Raw genomic sequence first — 18,994 nt, 5'->3', positions numbered from 1 at the left:
CTCCCAATTCTTAATCCACCGTAGAATTGTTTTTTCAGCAGATACATCAGTGTTGCCAAAAAAATTTAAGCAATAGATGTCATATATACAATTTACAAACAAGAAACTACATGGCCTTTGTCTGAGTACTAGTGTACAAAGATTCCTATGATCATCATTATCATTTTATTTACGACATGAGATTATTGATCCCAGAGGCCACAAGTATCCATCTATCCATCATCTGGTTGTAATTTTTACAAGAAATTAAAGATGCATGGCGTCATTGCGTTAAACCAATTAGACGGCAATACAAAGAAAGCAACCTTGTGGTGTGTTGAAAATGAAAAGCAAAATCCTGGTTCCATGACTGAAGTACATTATTCGTATATTTTTAAAGGTAGATGAATTATGGCAACAATACTTTGCATATGACTTGGAGCGTTAGAATATTCTTTTGTATACTGTACGTCTGTACTTTCAAATCTTTATTTTTTTTGGGGTGCGGTATTGCCACCCCGTACTAACACCCATTTGGTAAGAAGTAAAGCAATAATGGTTATTCTTTATGTTATTTTACACTCCATATGCCTATAGTTTTATGACATCGGGTTGCCGCGAGATCTCATATATATCTCACGGCAGGCAGTTGCCACGATATTGCACAATATACGGTATTGGGTTGCCGCGAGATCCCATATCCCACGGCAATCAGTTGCCGCGACATTTTTTTTTTTTTTTTTTTTTTTCAAATTTTGCGTATTAAATACACACGATATATGGATATCTCATTTTCTTCTTTAAAGTTTTTTTATACACTCTAAGAACATCATTAAAACCATGATAAAAAAAATATACAATCGAACCATAATTTTACTATCTCGCGGTAAATATTTTCATATGCTATAAGAAAATTTTGTGATCAAATTAATAAAGAAGAGTTTTGATAATTAATACAAACAAAGACTCCATTTTAGTAAACACAATCATCTCGCGACAACTAACTTTTTTTTACAGTTGCTACTAAAAAAAATTAAAAGAAAAAAAGACCCACGACAACCACTTTTTGTGAGATATGAGATCTCGCGGCAACTCGATGTCGTGGATTGTGCGTTTTCGCGGCAACTACTTGCCGTAAATATTTTTGTGTGATTAATGGAGTGGTGCTAGTACCTTTGAATTAGTCAAAAGGGTGCTAGTCCTATTTATGGGGGTGTCCATAATACAAAATATCGCAATAAATATTCATATTTCAACAAAAGATATATAAATATCACGATATGTTTAGATATATATAAGACTGCAAATATCTACGATATTTTGATAATATTTTGCGGTATTTTACTATACTTGGCGATATTTTGTGTAGATAATAATTTTATTTAATATTTAATATTATATTTCAAATAAATATAAATTATATATTAAAAAATATCCATAATATCTATGATATTTATCGATATTTTATATATATATCCACAATATTTACATATGAAACAATGTCAAATATCTACAAAGGAAAATATATATCCACGATACACATCTATAAATCAGGAATCGATATTCATATGGGTGTCAATACTGTGGCACTTCTTTTTTGGGCCACTTAATTTTGTTGATTGGGCTTTGCCGCCAATTATAGCAAACCACTTTTGAGCTGCTCAGCGGAATCATAGGTTTCGGGGGTTGGTCTTTTTGAGTAGCAGTCCATTTTTTCTCATCTCCAAAAGTCCAAACCAACCATCCCTTTTGCAAAATCCATGGAACTTCATAATTCTGCAGAAAAGTTTTCCATTTTGCTCATTTTTTTTTAAAGAGAAATGCAAATGCAAATGCCCAAGTGGAAAACTCTGTTCATTTTAAAGAATTCTATCTCCTTGTATTCTCATTATGCTTTCTTTCACTCAACTACTGCAACTCTAGCTAAATGGAAGAACAAGTGGAATGATGTAAGTTCTCTTCTCTCAAAGTTACTATCTTTTCTTTTCTTTTACCTGTTTTAATTGTTTTTCTGGGTTTTTTTTATTGGTCAAAGACTTAAAGACTGAGAATTTATCATTGTTTAAGGTGTAGCCAGACTCTGTGACATTGTAATGTTTGGTCCTATTTTGAAAAAGAAACAAATTTCATGAACTGATGCTGAGAAAGGTTTGATATGCATGGTGGGCAAATCATGAGAACTCTTCATTTTGTTTGCCAGTAAGATGTACTTTAAAGTTCTAGCTGTTAGTTAGTTCATCAAAAAGGTATTTAAAACCACATTTAAAACCAGTGTATTTTAAATTTCATACTAAATAGAGGTACACACCTTCTCGGCTTGTATCTTGTTTATATATATATATATATCACATACTAAAAAGTTATAATTTCCTCATGTTTAAACATGACTGTCACCAATGGGTTGAGTAGGCAAGTTGGTGTGGTTCACTGGATGGCAAGTTTCATTTGTACACCTTTTAAAGCTTTATGTGTTTAGTAACTCAACTGCTCCTACGAGTATATCTCTGTTTTCCTTGTTTTTCCTTAAAAAGTTGGCGTTATCCTTTTTGCACGCAAAGTTTAAATTGGAAAATCTGTTTGCAGGACCCAGGAAGAGTTCAACGACCTACTAAGGTATGCAAACCCAGAAGCACTTTTGATTAATCTGGTAGTGTAAGTCGTGGAACATATGGTTAGTCTGTTATGCTTTTAGTAACTCAACTGCTTACCCTACGAGCATATCTTTGTTTTCCTTGTTTTTCCTTAAAAAGTTGGCGTTATCCTTTTTGCATAAAAGTTTAAATTGGAAAATCTGTTTGCAGGACCCAGGAAGAGTTCAACGGCCTACTAAGGTATGCAAACCCAGAAGCACTTTTGATTAATCTGGTAGTGTAAGTCGTGGAACATATGGTTAGTCTGTTATGCTTTTAGTAACTCAACTGCTTACCTACGAGCATATCTTTGTTTTCCATGTTTTCCCTTAAAAAGTTACGTTATCCTTTTTACACGCAAAGTTTAAATTGGAAAATTTGTTGTCAGGACCCAGGAAGAGCTCAACGACCTACTAAGGTATGCAAACCCAGAAGCACTTTTGATTAATCTGGTAGTGTAAGTTGTGGAACATATGGTTAGTCTGTTATGCTTTTGGTAACTCAACTGCTTACGGACAAGCATATCTCTTTTTTCCATGCTTTTGCTTAAAAGTTATGTACTTAAAGTAATCCTTTTGCATAAAGTTTAAATTGGAAAATCTGTTTGCAGGACCCAGGAAGAGCTCAACGACCTACCAAGGCATGCAAACCCAGAAGTACTTTTGATTAATCTGGTAGTGTAAGTTGTGGAATGTATGGTTAATCTGTTTGCACAGAGTGGGAATCTCCTAGAACGGAGGTGTCTATTTCAGTTTCCTTCCTTGAAAACGGGAAGTTATTTTTTTATCACTGGAAAAATGCAACAATGCTGAAAATAAGGAAAAATCTAAATATATAGCTGGCGAAAGTGTGTGATGTTCTGGTGGATATTAACCCACACACACACAGAGAAACAACAACAAAAAGAACAAATAAAAGGAAAAGAAATCCATTCGTGATACTGGTTCACCAATAGGGTGCATTAAATGTGTACACACTTGACATGGTCACCAAGTATATATATGGGCTTAAAACGGTGTTGCGAGAAACTTATATTTGTTTTGAGGTACTACACTGAGTGAAGTTTAAGTAGATTTTTTTATGTGCACCTGTGTCGGGAATATTTTATTTGTCCACTAACAACAACCTTTGGATTTAGACTAATGTCAGATATGAAATACGTCAAAGGCGCGCGGATGCAAAAAAGGCGCTAAATGATTTTATCTTCAGTAGAGGTTGCTCAACTTTGCCATTTAAGGTAGTCCTCTTATTTATGCTTGGAAAAATATATATGGTTGTGGCAACTTAAAGGTTTATTTATGTCTTCTTTCCATTGACTAGATGCAATGAAGAGATGAAGTCGCCTATCCAAAAATCAAGGATGCAATGTTGGCAAAAAACTATTATTTCCCATGTAGTTTTTTTTTTAGCTTGACATCTGGTGTTTACTGTCCAGAAAGCCAGTTCAACATTGGAGACTGACAGGGCAAGTGGCTGGGATGCAGTAGAAGCAGATAATTCTAAGAAGAAGCAGTCTCGATCAAAAAAGTTATGCCGTTCATCACAAGCTAAAAAAGGCGAGTCTATTGGATATAACCTATGTTACATGGACACGCCATATTTCAAAAAAAATCCGTGTCGGATACGTATCCACGTGTCCGTGTCGGACACACATGGACACACATATTGTATGTAACCTAAATTTCTTATATCTTGCCGTGTCAGACACTTCGTATCCGTGTCGGATACGGACACACGTGTCCGTGTCAGTGTAACTTAGGATATAACTTTAGCTGTTTAAGCATTAATAACCCCTGACTAGGCATTGATATTTCTAGAAAATGTGTATTTTGCATTGTTTGAAACCTTAGTGGATGAGCGACATACTGCATATTATTTCTCTTTTGTAACATGTGATTAAGGTTCTTTGACATAGTAATAACCTTATTGGTATTGATACCTATAAGGTAATAGCCTTCTAATATCATAAATAACATGATAGACTCTATTAGTATCAATACCAAAGTTTCGAAGCTAAGGTCTCTTTTTAGCTTTTTTTTTTTTTTTTTGGAAAGGGTTTACATTTTTACGATTGCACCCTCTTACAACTGGGTATCTCATTGTGTCCCATGTTCAGGCAACCGAAGACGGAAGAAATTCTGTGCTGACTCTGACGAAGAGTCGGACAATGTCTTTCGAGCTACATTTGGAAACAGATGTTATACGTGGTCATTTAGAGACTGGGATGAACCCAGTTTCCAGACTTCTTCGGCTGAATTCGAGTGGAGAGATCAATCAAGGTGGAATAAAAATAGGAGAAGAGTTTGGGACTCTGCTAGTGATATTGATGATGATGATGTTGATGACAAGTCATGCATTGTAGGTTCATACTCTGATAGAATGGTTCTTGGTTTGCCACCAACAGGCCCTCTAAAGATTGATGTCGTCAAAAGCACGTAAGTAGGCTATTACTGTTGTGCATTATGAACGTGTAGTCATTGACATGGTAGTTTTTGCCTTTACGCTTGGAATGGGTAAAGAAAATGTTTCACCTTTCAAATTGCTTCTTATAGATTCCGCTCCTTGGCTTTGAAGTGGCATCCTGATAAGCATCAAGGGCCTTCACAGGTAAGGTTATATTTCTTGTGTGTCTTATTCATTTGTCAAGATGATAGATGGCATACTATTGTGAGTCTGTGACACAAGACTAGAGAAGGTAGATGAAGAGCATTAAATAAGTCGGGTAGGATTTAAAAGGGGGTACTACTTCTTGTTAACATATTGACAAAAAAAGCACTTAAACTTAGAAATAGTCTGTACAATTCTGATTCACATGTGTTTGGGACAGGCACAGGCTGAGGAAAAGTTCAAACAATGTGTCAATGCATACAAGGCCTTATGCAATGCCCTCCCTTCGAAATGAGCTAAGGGCAAACTCTTAGTGTTATTCTTCTGGAACAGTTCTTCCTTGGCAATGTTGTCCCCGCTACTGATGACTGGCGTCCAGTGGTGATCGACGTGAAATTATTTGCCTCAATAAAATTATATCCAATTTATTATTTTTTATCATTTTCTTGTTAATAAATGAAATATTGTTGATTTGAACTGTATATTAGGTATCACAATTTTGCTGAAGGCCTTGTGGTGGTGGCTGTTACTTCTTGTTTTTTCTTTTCCTTCCCCAGCATTTCAGCAATACTTATGTGTAATGTGTACACTGGAATGCATCCTGACCAATTTTTGTTACAACCCATCGATCACATCCTTCAATTATTCCATTGAAGGCTTTTATGGGAATATTTTGAAAATCTGGTGCGTTTGTCTCTTTGATCAAGGTCATGTCATGTTTACTGAAAACAATAACAGCATAATGCTGGAGCTTAGATTTATAAGCACTTTCTGAAGTTTCTAATCATAGTTTTGCCAATGATTCTTGTGTTCATTAAGTTATTTGAGGGTTTTGATGAAATTTGACACGAGTTCAAGTAGCACCAGAAAGGCCAACAAAGCACCACTTAATAGTCTTACATTAGTCTTTTGTCTGTAATTTGCACTTTGAGATGCCCCATTGGAATAAGTGAATAACATGTCATTTGCATAAACTTGCTGTAAGATTTAGGCCTACATATCAGAATGATAACGATCACTTCCAATGAAAAATGTTTTAATTCCAAAACTATAAGATGACAGGGTATAATACAAATTCAAGAAAATTAAAACTAAAATTGAATTAACAGAAATAGTTATTGATAAAAATAGCATTCTAATAATTACATTAAGCAGGATTCAGTAAACTCATACTTATGGTCTTGTTTTAATAACAGTAACAAGAATGTTTTCTTTTCTTTTTTGATAAAGACTGGTAAACCAAGCATGGTATCAATGTTTAACTATTTCCATCATGCATCATCCATTGAACTTCTATTATAGAAAAACAACATAAAAAAAAATTGCAAAATTAAGCAAAATATAAAAAGAAAAAAAATTCAAATAATCCATTCTCCTGTAAATCCTGCTTACAGAACAAACCCTTTGTCTAGAACCTTCTAGAAACAGAGTAGAACAACAGAGGAAGAAACCATAAACCCATAGATCAAAATCAAGAAGCCAAAATGCAAAGCCCAATTCCTCTTGAACTTACCAAAATAACTCTCTGGTGGTTCTTGATAATGTATCTCAAACTCTTCAGCACCACTCTCATCTCCATCAATATTCCTACTAACCCTCATCTTCATCTGCCTTAATCTTTCAGTTGCAAGGCCCAGAGTTAACTTATGACACCTTCTTTGATACTTGAACCCGTTAATGCATCTAAGTGTTTGAGCAACTGAAACATAGAAGATTATATGTGCAAGAGAAAGAAGCCCAATGGGTATCCAACAATGTCTACATTGTAATCTTGGTGATTGAACTTGGGCTGCAAAAACAAGAACCAGAAAAAGGAAAAAGAACTGAAAAAGCTTCCAAAGTTCTTTCTTTTGAAGATCAACTGCTCTTTTTTTCTCTAAAGTTTTCTCAAAGTGAAGTTGAATAATGGTGTTTAGAGCTTGTAGTGCTGTTTCTTTGGGGATGATTTGGTGTTCATAGTCTGCCATAGCTGGATAGTTTGAGTGTATCAGTGTGGTGTAGAAGAAAGAGACTCTTTTGGAATATGGAGTTGGTCTTAGTTGCTACTTACTACTTACTACCGTTTACAGTGATGACTGTCGAGTGTGTTTGTGAATTTTGGTATCTTGTACAGTTCTATGCAAGTATGCAACATTAGTCGCACACATCAATCAATTAATTACTCATGGCCTCAAGGGACAATCATAATTTATAAGAACATTTTTAGGTGGTAGTATCTCACCTGTCAAAATTTTCAAATTTGAAAAAATAATTTGGAAGAGAATTCCAACTCTAGATGGTAGTAAATTCAATCGTATAACCTATTCGTTCACATTCTTGTTCGCAAATTTGGTAATTTTGATGAGGATGCGGAGCGACATTGGTAATGTCGCGCGCCAATGCAAATGTCACCCAAATTTTTTTTTGACTTTGACTAGCACCACGCGTCAGTGGTACTGTCACGCACCACTACTAATGTCGTGCGAATTATTTATTTTTTTTACTTTTTCAATTTGGTGTGATAGTGGGAATGTCACGTGAGTTTTTTTTCCAACTTGGAGGCGATAGTGGTAATATCGCGACAATTATTGTCTTGCCATCAAGACCAATGGCACGCTTACTATCGTGGTAAGTCTATTTTTATTTTTACGGTTGATATTTGCGACTAGTTAGAGTTGGTCAAAATTTGTGACCAGTTTCTCCAAATTTCTTCTTCAAATTTAAAGAGTATATTACCACCAACTTAGAGATGCTCTAACTATCTACTAGTATCTAGTGCTGAATTATAAGGATTTCTTCTTTTCTGAGGACTTTTGTATAAATCGACTTCACTTTTCTTCTTTTACAATAAAAAAAATTATATAAAATGATCCATCTTAGCTAGAAGATTTATGTGAAAATGAAAGTAGAGTGTTTCTAAAATGAAAAATGCATATTTTGTATTGGGGAGCATGGGACCGTTGCTCTTGCATTTGTCCTATAATTGCGCAGGGTCGTTTGGCTTTGGGTGTTGGTGCCCCACGTAAAATAAAGAAGCGCATGTGAGCTTGGTCAGTTCTTTTTGTCATTAACTGCTTCACTTGATGAGCACTTTTGATTCTGCACTTCTGTTATCATTGTCCCTTCCATGACCTGCAACGGAATGTTATATGGATCTGGGCCTTTTTGTCAATTAAGCATTCGGCCCACTGTATTTCTTGACATCATTTAACTTTCCCTCTCTTTCTAATGACGCCCTCTTGTAATGGTGGAAGATAATCAAGCCGAGCTTTACTATGCTCAAACTCTAAACTCTTTTTTTTATTTGGCCGAACTTTAAGCGAGCCGAGCCCGAATAGCTCGGTTATTTTACACTATAAAGATGTTATTTGAATTTATCAAGCCAAGCTTCATAAAACTCGTTTGTTACACAAGCTATAATATAGACTCAAGTTTGGCTTCCGAGCCGCTCGGCTCAAATTCTACCCTTACCCTCTTGTACTATGATTGTGTTAATAAGTGAAGCAAATAGACAGCAAAACAATTTAGCGCAACTGCACAAGAGCCAAAAGCCAAAGTGCCAAACCTTTTCTTAAATATGGACTTTTGTGACATGTTTCTTTGTTTCTCCCCTTGATATGTTCACAAATTTTAACCAAACAACGTACACTTCGTACAGATTTTGCAGTATGAAAAACTCGTCTATTTTGAAGTTCATGGTACACGCCCTTCAGCTAGCTTTAAAGAAAAGCGTATCTGTCTTGGTTCTGGGTCTACTCAGTAATGGTCCTTGAAGAAGGGTTGTTGATTACATTCTCATAAACATCTTCAGCATCTCCATTTTCATGATCATTCTCGTTTCTGAGATCTTCGGCTGCCAAATCAAGGCCCATATGTTCTAGTCGAAGGGATTCAGATTGGTGTCTGTATTGGCTCGTCATGTGCATTACCAAGTCTTCTGCCTTCAAACCATAACTTGGACTGAGCACTTTGTCGATTTTATCCATCTTGTCTTTGTAAAGAGCTTCAAGTTGGTGAAAGTAGGGGCATGTCTTAGAATCTTCAGGTCGCATCTTGTTGCTCTCTTTAACCTTCCTGAAGTACTTGTTGATGTTCTCCCATTTCTCCTTGCACCTCTTAGCACTCCGATTGTAACCAAACCTTCTCATTGCCGCTGAGATTTCCTCCCATAAAGATCCTTTAGGTATATTACCTTGATACCTATGTTCAAGGTCACTCCGGAGCACAATCAAGGCCTGAACTTCAGCTTTAGGCCATCGAGAACAACTCATTTTGATGAAATTCCGACCTTTGTCCAAATGCAGATTGTCGACAGTTCTCTCCATTGATAATGGGCTATCCTTCTGTTCAGATACCTTCTCCAAAAATGCAATCACAGCAGCATTCCTTGTGGTTGCAGCTAGTCGCTCTTCGACTAGAGTCTCGTGCTCTCTGTTAAGTCTCTCCATTTCTTGTGTCTTCCAAGCTTCTTCCCTTGCCATATGCTCATGTTAAATTAAGCTCCAAAGTTTTTAAGAACTGATTTTGGAAGATCTCTTGTTTTTAAATTACCTCTTCTATTAAATTCTCAAAGAAAGTACTCCACTTCCTTTTAGTGTAGCCAGACTTTTCGCGTAAAGACGACCGTGGTGAGAGGGAAGTCGAGATGAATTCAGAAATATAAATATTTTGGCAAGATTGGTAAGCATTAGCCTGAGGGCTGTCTGCTGGATTTGTTGGTGTCACATTCAGTACTGTTGTTGATATTGGAATTGGATTTGGAATTTGAATCTCAAATGAAAGTGGTGGAAGAGAGGGACGGCTGTCTATAGCTTCTAATTGGTTAGAGAAACGGTAGGGTTTGCCATCAACTCTTGCAGCCCGCTCTTTTGTTCTTTTGTGGTACTTGTATATGTTCTCAAACTTCTCCTTGCATTTCTTAGCGCCCGGCAGTAGCCAAGCTCTGCTAGTTTCCTGATCACAACACTCACTTCTGTTCATTTTACCTTGTAAATACAAATAAAGACCATATAAAGGCAGTAACCAAGCTCTGCTAGTTTCCTGATCACAACACTCACTTCTGTTCATTTTACCTTGTAAATACAAATAAAGACCATATAAAGGGACTCGCATTGAAGATGAAAATGCACCAATTGAACTATTAAACAGGAGTCCTATTCTAAAAAATTCCTTAACATGGGAAGGTGTCGAGTATGGTACCTTGGTATAGTAGAGAAACTTACCTGTTTTTTAACAAGTTAGGATAAAGAATGTACAAGGTTAAGATCAATAAAAGCATAATATCTTTTAACAGATAAACTTACACCACGAGAGGCAAAACAATCAAAAGATAAATTATTAAAAGAAGAAGAAAATAACACACAGCTATACTTTTCACATTGGGACACACACACACACACACACTAAAAAAAATAAAAAATAAAAAAATAAAAATTACGTCTAAGATCAGAGAGAAATCATACAATTGGAGTGAGGTTCAAATTTACCATAGAAATATTGGGAAAATAACCGATTCAAAGGGATTAACTAATGTCTTCGAAACAGAAATCAGCACTTTTTGAGGAAGTAATTTAGTCCCAATCAAAATTTAAACCCACCTTTTCAAATTACCATTTCTTTTGGTCAGTATAAAGACCAAAGTTATATCAGCTTTGTCCACAAACAATCAATTTTACTTGAACTTAAAGAAGAAACGTTTTGCTCAAATTAGTCCCTCCATATTTGAGCTTTCAAACTAGTAAATATATTTTTTTCAACTTTCTATTGTCAAATTGGCTGACAGAGTGCCCATACATGGAAGGTTTCCCTAGAAAACTGAAATATATTTTGTGATGAGAATAGCAACTTAATTATTAGGAGGTGACCTGTATAAAGTTGTCTCTTTCGAGATTGTTTTGGCATGCTCTTGCATGATAATAAATATATTTTAAGAGTAAGGTTAATTATGTCCTCCCAATCTTGGTGTAAAAGTTTTTCTCTATATTTTAACAAATTCTCGCTCCAATTCTGGATGTTCGTAGAAAAAGCTAACACAGATAATAACTGAAGAATAATGAAACTGTTGCCAAGAATTGAAGCGGCAAGTAAAAATAAAAATTGAACTGTTACCTAGAAATGGCTTCCCAAAGTGGACCTTTAAGTGTAGATTCTTTAAATCACGATGTCCATATCAGATCTAATCTTCAACAGAGCCAAAGTTTCTTGTCTGGGCCATCTAATAGCAACCGAACTTTGACCACCTTGTTCACCTCTTACACCATCTTCATCTACAATATCATTAACTGCAACTGAATTTCTGCAACCTTCTTCACCTCCATCTCCCGTGTAATTAGTGGATACTGAATTTTGGAGACTTTCTTCACCTCTCCCTCCATGCCCATCTCCAGCATCATCAGTAACTGGATTAAAAACGATTACCTCCTTAGCATCATTACAATCGGTGGTAGTATTGGGATAACTTACCAAACTAGTCACCAACATCGACTCACGGAAAATTACAGTTAGATATCTAACAGTAGGAAGTAAATTCAGGAGTTCTGTGAAGATGGTTTGGATGAATTTATTGTGGTATCAAAATTTGTCTTCAATGATGGAATCTTTATCTCTCTCTCTGTGCTCCTTTGCTATTTTCTGTAAGGGAAAATACGTGTTTGATGCTCTTCATGGTTGGTAGTAAATGTCAAAAGAAGTTAGAAAGATAGAAACAATTTAGGTCCAGCAGGAACAACAGCTGCAGATACCGACAAGAGTGACAATAAATTGATTTGTTTGGCCATCTAAATTTAGTTAGAAGTTAGCTGTGTAGGTCATCTTTGCTTTTTGAGAAGATGTTCCCTCGATATCATTATTCAGTTTCCTTGTTCCAATACTGTGGTATGATGGAATGTTTTACGGCTCAAAAGATCATACCTGAGAATGGTTGTCCAGGGAATTCATCTTACATCAGAGCGATCATATTAAACAGCGTGGAACTAAGTCATTGTATTCCAGCTCCAAGCAGGGGAGTCGTCTACCTGTTTACAAAGGGATATGTTGATCAAAATAGCAGTCAGTAAAACCATTCTAAGCAACTTTGAAGAACTCCATTAATATTCACCTGAGAAAGCAATTACTCTCAAAAGCTAAAGACAACAGCTCATTTTCTTAATCAAGACCCTTAAACATGGTGCAAGAGATTTGACATGTTGGGACTTCCATAAAGGAATCAGAAGACTGCCTGGGAAAAGGTCTGTTCTCACGGTAGACTGAAATGCACCTAATAAGACCACAACTGAAGAAAATATGTCAAGCCATCAAGGTGGAAACTCTTGTGAGGTCAGTCTCCATTAAGAAATAAGTGGGTATGTATGCTTCGTTCTCATTTCATGGAATATTTGCATTCTGCAATCTGAAGTGTAAGTTCTCCACAAAACAGTAATCGTTGACAGATCTCATAACCACCATCATTACTGCTGTCGCAACTATCACCAACCCTACTAGCATCACCACCAAAGCTACTACGGCCATCACCACCAGCAAAATCAATTGGCATACCCAGTTGCCCACCACCAGCATTGCAGCCAGACACCACCACCTTCATCATAGTTAGTAAGACCACCACCAAAGCTACTATTCACATTACAACATCACCGCCACCATCACATTGCCACCCGTCAAAATCATTACTGACACCACCAGGGCTGACCACTATACAATAATCACCGCCACACCAACACCACCACCAAAGCCACCACTTTACAGCTCCCCTCACCACTGCCACCACCACTTTACAGCTCCCCTCACCACTGCCACCACCACCAAATCCACAAATTTACCACTTGCACCAACACCACCACTGTAAAGACACAGATTAAATGACCACTCTCCCACCACAACCATCACCATCAACACTAAACCACCGCCAAGCCTATGCCAAAGAAAGATTCAACTATCATTTTGTAGCCCTGTTTATCTTAATGTAAACCAACAGAAGAGAAAAATTAAAAATGAATAAATATATGCTAGAAAATTGTGCATCCTAACAAAAAATGGAATCACAGTTATCTTTGAAAAAAACGTAGCCATTAGTGTATTACCTTCTTCCCTCTTGAAAGAAATCCCTGGGCGACATGCCAAGACACAGCAAATGTAGCTTTCAGTTCACTTGTTCATGCATCAAACCAATAATGACGACCAATCCTCCTGAACAAAAAAAAAGTACCGATATATACAATTTGTTCAGGGACCCTTTCAGATGTAATTGCAACAATGTGCTAGATCTGTTGTTCTAGTAAGTGCAGCTAAGAGTTCAAACACAAGTTATCACACATTTGGGGCTGCAACTACTGGACGTGCAATAAATGACTAGTGTATAAGTCGTTTCATATCTGGCATATAAATACAAGGAAGAACATAAAGCAATATGGATTAATTGCTTACTAAAAAGAATTTGCTCACCTGAACACCACCATCCCAAACAAGAATGAGAGGCTCTTAATCTTTTTGATGATGAGGTCGCCGAACTCGATAAAAGACCTGGAAAAACTTACCTACTCTTCAACACTCCTCCCCCCTACACACATACACAAGACTGGCACAAGAAATCTTTAAACATGTACATAGTATCACCGTGACAAATCTTAGACCAAAACAACTGAAATATTAGAGGATTTGTAACATCAATCAATGTGTACATAGATAAGATATTTGGCAGCTGAAAAACTAAACTAAACATAGTATTGGTATATCAAATAGATAAGCATGTCAGTAACAGTCATAGTATTGGTATATCAAAATAGATAAGCATGTCAGTAGCAGTCATGACTACCGAAAATACATTGCACCACATTCCCGTCTTCTACATGGTCTCCATGGATATTTTCCTAGCATTGTCTCAGTCCTCTCCCAGCTGACACCTAAAGTGGAAAACTGAAATAGCCGTGCCAAGCTACCACACAGCAAGATCTAAGCCCAGCCAACTCACTCAAATTTGCTAGAAATTCAATCATGAGACGCACCAAATCGAAACTACAATTAACATATTCAAATGGTACAACCACATACATGAATATTAGAAGGAAACAATTTTTTCCATAATGCACACGATTGAGTAATATCACATTTTTAAAACCCACAACACATATATTTGCCCTTCCGAGACTTTTGAGCAAATTTGGGAATAGATAAGATGTATACATGAGTCGCCATCCTCCATTGATGTACAGGAAATTAAAAAGTTTTTTTTCTCAGCCCTGTGTATAATATGATGCCTTGCATCTGTCAGTTATAGCCAGCTTCTAATTCCTTCCGTTTCAATTCTAACGCCATACGCTCATTTTCAAGCTTCATACGCTCATTTTCCATCCTCAGTTTATCCAGCTCTCGATCTTTTTTCCTGCTAAACCGTTGCCACTTGAACCGCTGCTTCTCTAGCTCCAACATTTGTGCCTGAATCTGCAACTTCTGTTCTTCCAACTGAAGCGAACGAGACTTCATCCACTGCTTCTGTAACCAAGCTGTTTTACTACCTTCTGAGAGCATTTGATTCATGTCGACAGGGGTGTTCTGTGGGTGAGGATAAGATCTTTTGTCACAATCCTGAGTTAAGGGGTTTCCAAAACTCACATCTTCATGGTCATGCCCCTGCTTCATCCTCTTTGCAAAACCGCCTTGAAACCCAAACATGGCCCCATTATCATGATTCTCCTCAGGCTCGTCATCATGGTCGTCACTGTCAGCGTCTTGATCGCCGTCGCCAACATCATCTTGTTGGTTCTTTCTTGTATCAAGCATTTCATCATCCTCTCTGCTTCTGAGGGCCAGTTGCAAGGACCGCTGCAATGATGGATCAGGAAGGAGATGCAGTCTGTTTCCATTGTGGTATGAGCACATCTCTTCATAAAACAGATGCTTTGAGCTTAAAATCTTCCTAACAGTCTCCTTAGCTTTCTCCGAAAGGTGGTCCATCATATCTAAAAGTGCAGGATTTTCAACAACCTTACATGAAGTGCCCCTTCCAAGGATGTCTGTGAGTCTCTTGTACCTCTTGTTGAGGTCATTGAACTTATCTTCACACTGCTGAGGTGATACATAATATCCCCTTTCGGCCATGACTTTCGAGACTGACTTCCACTTCCCCTTCTTTTGCATAATTGCATATTTTCTTCTTCCCCCATTGCTACATTCAGCAGCAGCATCCTCACCCATGTAAGAAACAACAGTGATCAGAAGTATCACCATTGTATCATTCCACTTCATCCTCTGCCATGGCGACCCCCCTTTCTTCCCTCTACCCGCTTCACAATGCCCATCTACCCCACCTTCAGTAAAACTGGGTTCATCCTCATCACTCGTCGTTGTCTTTGCCCTCTCCCCTTTATTATATTCCGCTATGGCCATCGTTTGTTCACACTCGTGCATGCTCCCAACCGTGAGGGGGAAAACATCGTGCATTGGTTGGTGAGCCATCGATCCCTGCTGAGAATTCGGCTGCTGTTGTTGATGCAAAGCATGTGGGTGTTGTTGATGATGAACGTGCATCCCCCCTTGCAAGTCTACAACTCCATACGAAGAACCCGAAATCAAACTCCCTGTCGATAAATTCCCCTCCATTTCTCACATTCCAATCAAACTCATCTCATATTCTCCTCAATTAACTTAATCCCAACACATCTTCCACAATAAATCTAAAGATTCTCCGTCATTAAACACTTGGATACTAAAATCTCTAAAAATTTCAACTCAACAATCAAAAATGGCATGCCACCAAATCACTTAATACACCTCACATAAAAGTTTAACTAACAAAATATGGAAACTTTACTGGCAATAAATAAAAAACCACGCCAATTAACTTATCTGGAATTGATATCTTGACTAAAGATTGTAACTTTTGACATTTGAGCTGATGCCTATTTTTGCAATTACAGATTTGAATCGAGCATTTTTTTAAGTGAGAGTAAAAATTTAAAGATGACGAAAAAGAATAAAAGAAGACGCTTCTCTTATTCTCTGTTTGGCTTGGGGAAAAAAATGAGTTTTTTTGGGTGAAGGTTCATTGAATTGAGGGTTAATAGGGTGGGACCATCTTATTTTTATGTCACGGTCACAACGTCTCTTGTTCTAGACTTGTGGGTGAAACAGTGGACTAGTTTTCTTCTACGCATACACAATAATTTTGTCAAAAGTTATTGTTATGTTTGAGATTTTATTTCACCAACTATTAGACCTAACCTCGCTCATTTGTAGGTGTTTGATATTTTTACTAATGGTTCAATCTACTATTAAGTCTATAACTTACACCACATATTATAAAGATCTACCTCCTCCCATCAATTTTCTTAATATACCATTGTTTTTTAGGGGATTAACTAAATTTATGTTTGTGGATTGATATTTTTTTTTTTTTTTTAAGCATTTGGGATATAATGATCTACTCTCTCAATGAGACGATTCAAATTCATAAACATCTAATTGGTTCAGTTTTACAAAGAAATGAACATTGCTGTTTGATAAGATTTAGCGAGGTAAAGTTCAAAATATTTGGTTTTCAAATCTAGTTCAAGATTGTTAATTGAACTGTTAATGTGTTGATGTTGAGAAATTGCCAATTTCAACTAATGTAAGATCGATAGCTTCCACATTAATGGTCCTTTCACTTAGTTGAAAAGTGAATAAGTGATTACCAAAAAAGTGACTCAGTGTATTTATGTTTGTATTGGCAGCATGAATTGACCAACCTGTAGAAGGAATAAGACCATGTATACTAGTTTTTAGTGTTTGGTCCCGTCCATTTTATGAATTGGGGCCACAACTAACGAGTAGGGTATAAACCAAGTAGATTGTGAAACCAGAAAAAAAGATATTTGGGGAGTAGGGTATAAACCAAGTAGATTGTGAAACCAGAAAAAAAGATATTTGGGTTTATGTGAGATAACGACAGGAGAGAGAAATACATCATTTTATTATTCATTCAAGTTATACACTCAAAAAATTGAGCTTTCTTGTTCACCCACTCATTTTCTTCTCTCACAAATTTCTCCCTTCATCTTCCCAGATTAAAATTAGAGATCATAAATAGGAGGAGCAAACAAAAAAAAAACATAAATGGTATATGATTTATTCTTTTTCCCCATCTCCATTCCAATCGACCGACCATTACTTTGATTCTTCAATAAAATTATGTTGAATTGAAGTTTAGTTTTTCTTTTTGAAGTTATTGATACGGGTTTTTTTTTGTCGATTTGTGTGTGTGTGTGTGTTTTTTTTTGAGATTTTTATTCTATTGGGAGAGTTGAAAAAAAATACAATGAAAAACAGCCACATGAGACAATCTCTCTAAAGAAAAAGAGACCAAACAATTTATAGAGTAACTACTTTTTGAGTATCCACCGCTCGTTTTCTATATCCTAAACATGGTCGAGTACTATCGATCAAGCTTTTTATGTTTAGTGTGTAACACTGTCATTGTAGAAGGAGTTCGTAAACTTCATATGCTCTCTATACTTGTTTTGTTCCAAAAGTGTCGTACTCTCCAATGGCATATATATATATATATATATATATATAGGGGTAGGTTCCGTTTACAACACTTTTTATACAACGTTTTATACAATACCCTCCCACCGGACCCTTCAAAATGTTTTAAGGGCTAATTTTTTGTAGATAAGATGTTCTCACCATGGATATAATCTCCACAAAAAATTGGGTCCTTTGAACATTTCTAAGTTTGCCAAAAAAAAGTTACAAAATCGATATTTCTAGACCGTTGATAAAAATTCATAGGTTGAGAACAAATTTTCTCATGGTTATGAGTTTTCAAATGAGTTGAATTTTTGTGGAGATGATCTCCATGGTGTGGAGATCATATCTACAAGGAATCAAGGCTTAATTCATATTTTCAAAAGGTATTGTATAAAATGTTGTATAAAAAGTATTGCAATAATTTCGAACAAACACTCTAAATTTTGAAGCAACGGCTTCAGACAAGCAAATGCAAACCACAATTGATCTGCTAGGAGATGCTTCACCATCCGGTAAGATGACACAAACCTGTGGTGTAGGTGTTAAATCAATAGGACCTGCATACATTGGCAGCCCCCACCCAAAATCCGCAGACTCATATATAGAAAACCTTGTCCATTGAGTAATTGTCAATTTTCCAGCAAATTCAAGCCTCATGGGTCTATCTACCTCAATGTAATCGATCATTGATCTTACATATTCCTCTGTTACATTCTGGCGTGCCTCATGAACTAATTGTGCTATAGCTGAGAGTTGTCCCTCTACCAGTTGTGAGACACTGCTGGTTGCGCATGCTAAGCACACCACATTGCCATAAAATCCCTCTTTCAAAGGTGGGTTTGAGAGCTTTTGGCGAGCATTTACCGAAAATGTTAACCGAAGTTCATAGTCTAGTGGACGTACATTCAACTTGGTAGCAAGAAATAATTTATTCTTGGCTAATCTTAACACTTCTGGACTGGTTTAAGTTTCCTGCATCGTTTCCATAAAATATCTCTTCGAAGATCCTACACTCCGCAATTGAACCCTCAAATCCATCATCATGTAAACCCTCGATTTTATCACCAAATAACATTCTTGTCATCTCCTCCAAATCCCACTTCTGCTAAAAAAAAATCCCTTCCATCAGAAATCCAATAGCTCCAACGCACAATAGTTCCACTTCTGGGAAAACACAATATCATAACAGAGAAAGCAACGAATATAATTTTTTTTTATGGAAACGAATATCAGTGTACAAAAATGTTGAGCTAATTGTTTAAGTTGAACTTGAAAGTCTTGGCTAATCTTATAACGCT

At 36.6% G+C, this 18,994-nt stretch overlaps 4 protein-coding genes and 1 pseudogene across 16 annotated transcripts; 1 reads left to right on the top strand and 4 right to left on the bottom strand.

Moving 5' to 3' along the window:
• Positions 1–1,621: 1,621 nt before the first annotated feature.
• Positions 1,622–6,015, top strand: LOC147490557 (uncharacterized). 12 transcript variants are annotated; one of them, XR_015199303.1, is made up of 11 exons: positions 1,624–1,928; positions 2,563–2,592; positions 2,781–2,810; positions 2,998–3,027; positions 3,220–3,249; positions 3,748–3,846; positions 4,045–4,165; positions 4,726–5,044; positions 5,162–5,216; positions 5,437–5,597; positions 5,705–6,015. XR_015199303.1 is itself a non-coding variant. In XM_086566915.1 (10 exons), the coding sequence occupies exons 1-10, from the start codon at positions 1,800–1,802 to the stop codon at positions 5,720–5,722; spliced, it is 861 nt and encodes a 286-aa protein (XP_086423041.1). In that variant the 5' UTR covers positions 1,622–1,799; the 3' UTR covers positions 5,723–6,015. The 12 variants fall into 12 exon arrangements, 10 of the variants coding, with proteins under 10 accessions (XP_086423041.1, XP_086423038.1, XP_086423045.1 ...); XM_086566915.1 differs by lacking the exon at positions 5,437–5,597 and having other exon boundaries at positions 1,622–1,928; XM_086566911.1 differs by having other exon boundaries at positions 5,437–6,015.
• A 385-nt stretch (positions 6,016–6,400) lies between these two features.
• LOC147490556 (uncharacterized) lies at positions 6,401–7,279 on the bottom strand. Its single transcript, XM_086566921.1, has one exon. It carries the CDS (start codon positions 7,181–7,183, stop codon positions 6,635–6,637), a length of 549 nt encoding a protein of 182 aa, XP_086423047.1. The 5' UTR covers positions 7,184–7,279; the 3' UTR covers positions 6,401–6,634.
• A 1,466-nt stretch (positions 7,280–8,745) lies between these two features.
• LOC147490555 (trihelix transcription factor DF1-like) lies at positions 8,746–11,675 on the bottom strand (annotated as a pseudogene). Its single transcript, XR_015198279.1, has 3 exons — positions 11,304–11,675; positions 9,747–10,148; positions 8,746–9,679 (listed from the first exon to the last, which is right to left on the bottom strand). The product of XR_015198279.1 is annotated as a trihelix transcription factor DF1-like (transcript).
• A 2,569-nt stretch (positions 11,676–14,244) lies between these two features.
• On the bottom strand, positions 14,245–16,342 carry LOC147490554 (uncharacterized). The gene has a single exon (XM_086566055.1). It carries the CDS (start codon positions 15,783–15,785, stop codon positions 14,454–14,456), a length of 1,332 nt encoding a protein of 443 aa, XP_086422181.1. The 5' UTR covers positions 15,786–16,342; the 3' UTR covers positions 14,245–14,453.
• Positions 16,343–18,059: 1,717 nt separating this feature from the next.
• Positions 18,060–18,880, bottom strand: LOC147490553 (alcohol acyltransferase 9-like). Its single transcript, XM_086565382.1, has 2 exons — positions 18,762–18,880; positions 18,060–18,654 (listed from the first exon to the last, which is right to left on the bottom strand). The coding sequence occupies exons 1-2, from the start codon at positions 18,878–18,880 to the stop codon at positions 18,060–18,062; spliced, it is 714 nt and encodes a 237-aa protein (XP_086421508.1).
• Between the last annotated feature and the right edge of the window lie 114 nt (positions 18,881–18,994).

Source organism: Coptis chinensis, chromosome 6 (assembly GCF_015680905.1).
Source record: "Coptis chinensis isolate HL-2020 chromosome 6, ASM1568090v1, whole genome shotgun sequence".
Taxonomy (NCBI): domain Eukaryota; kingdom Viridiplantae; phylum Streptophyta; class Magnoliopsida; order Ranunculales; family Ranunculaceae; genus Coptis; species Coptis chinensis.
This window is presented reverse-complemented; position numbering and strand designations above follow the sequence as displayed.

What these genes read in the sequence shown, in the direction of transcription:
- LOC147490557 (XM_086566911.1), top strand. Translation starts at nt 1,800, where the DNA reads ATGCAAATGCAAATGCCCAAGTGGAAAACTCTGTTCATTTTAAAGAAT. An exon ending in GAGTTCAACGACCTACTAAG is followed by an intron (nt 2,593 to 2,780) that starts GTATGCAAACCC and finishes ATCTGTTTGCAG; the next exon opens with GACCCAGGAAGAGTTCAACG. An exon ending in ATTGATGTCGTCAAAAGCAC is followed by an intron (nt 5,045 to 5,161) that starts GTAAGTAGGCTA and finishes TGCTTCTTATAG; the next exon opens with ATTCCGCTCCTTGGCTTTGA.
- LOC147490556 (XM_086566921.1), bottom strand. Translation starts at nt 7,183, where the DNA reads ATGGCAGACTATGAACACCAAATCATCCCCAAAGAAACAGCACTACAA.
- LOC147490554 (XM_086566055.1), bottom strand. Translation starts at nt 15,785, where the DNA reads ATGGAGGGGAATTTATCGACAGGGAGTTTGATTTCGGGTTCTTCGTAT.
- LOC147490553 (XM_086565382.1), bottom strand. Translation starts at nt 18,880, where the DNA reads ATGATATTGTGTTTTCCCAGAAGTGGAACTATTGTGCGTTGGAGCTAT. An exon ending in GATGACAAGAATGTTATTTG is followed by an intron (nt 18,655 to 18,761) that starts GTGATAAAATCG and finishes AACTTAAACCAG; the next exon opens with TCCAGAAGTGTTAAGATTAG.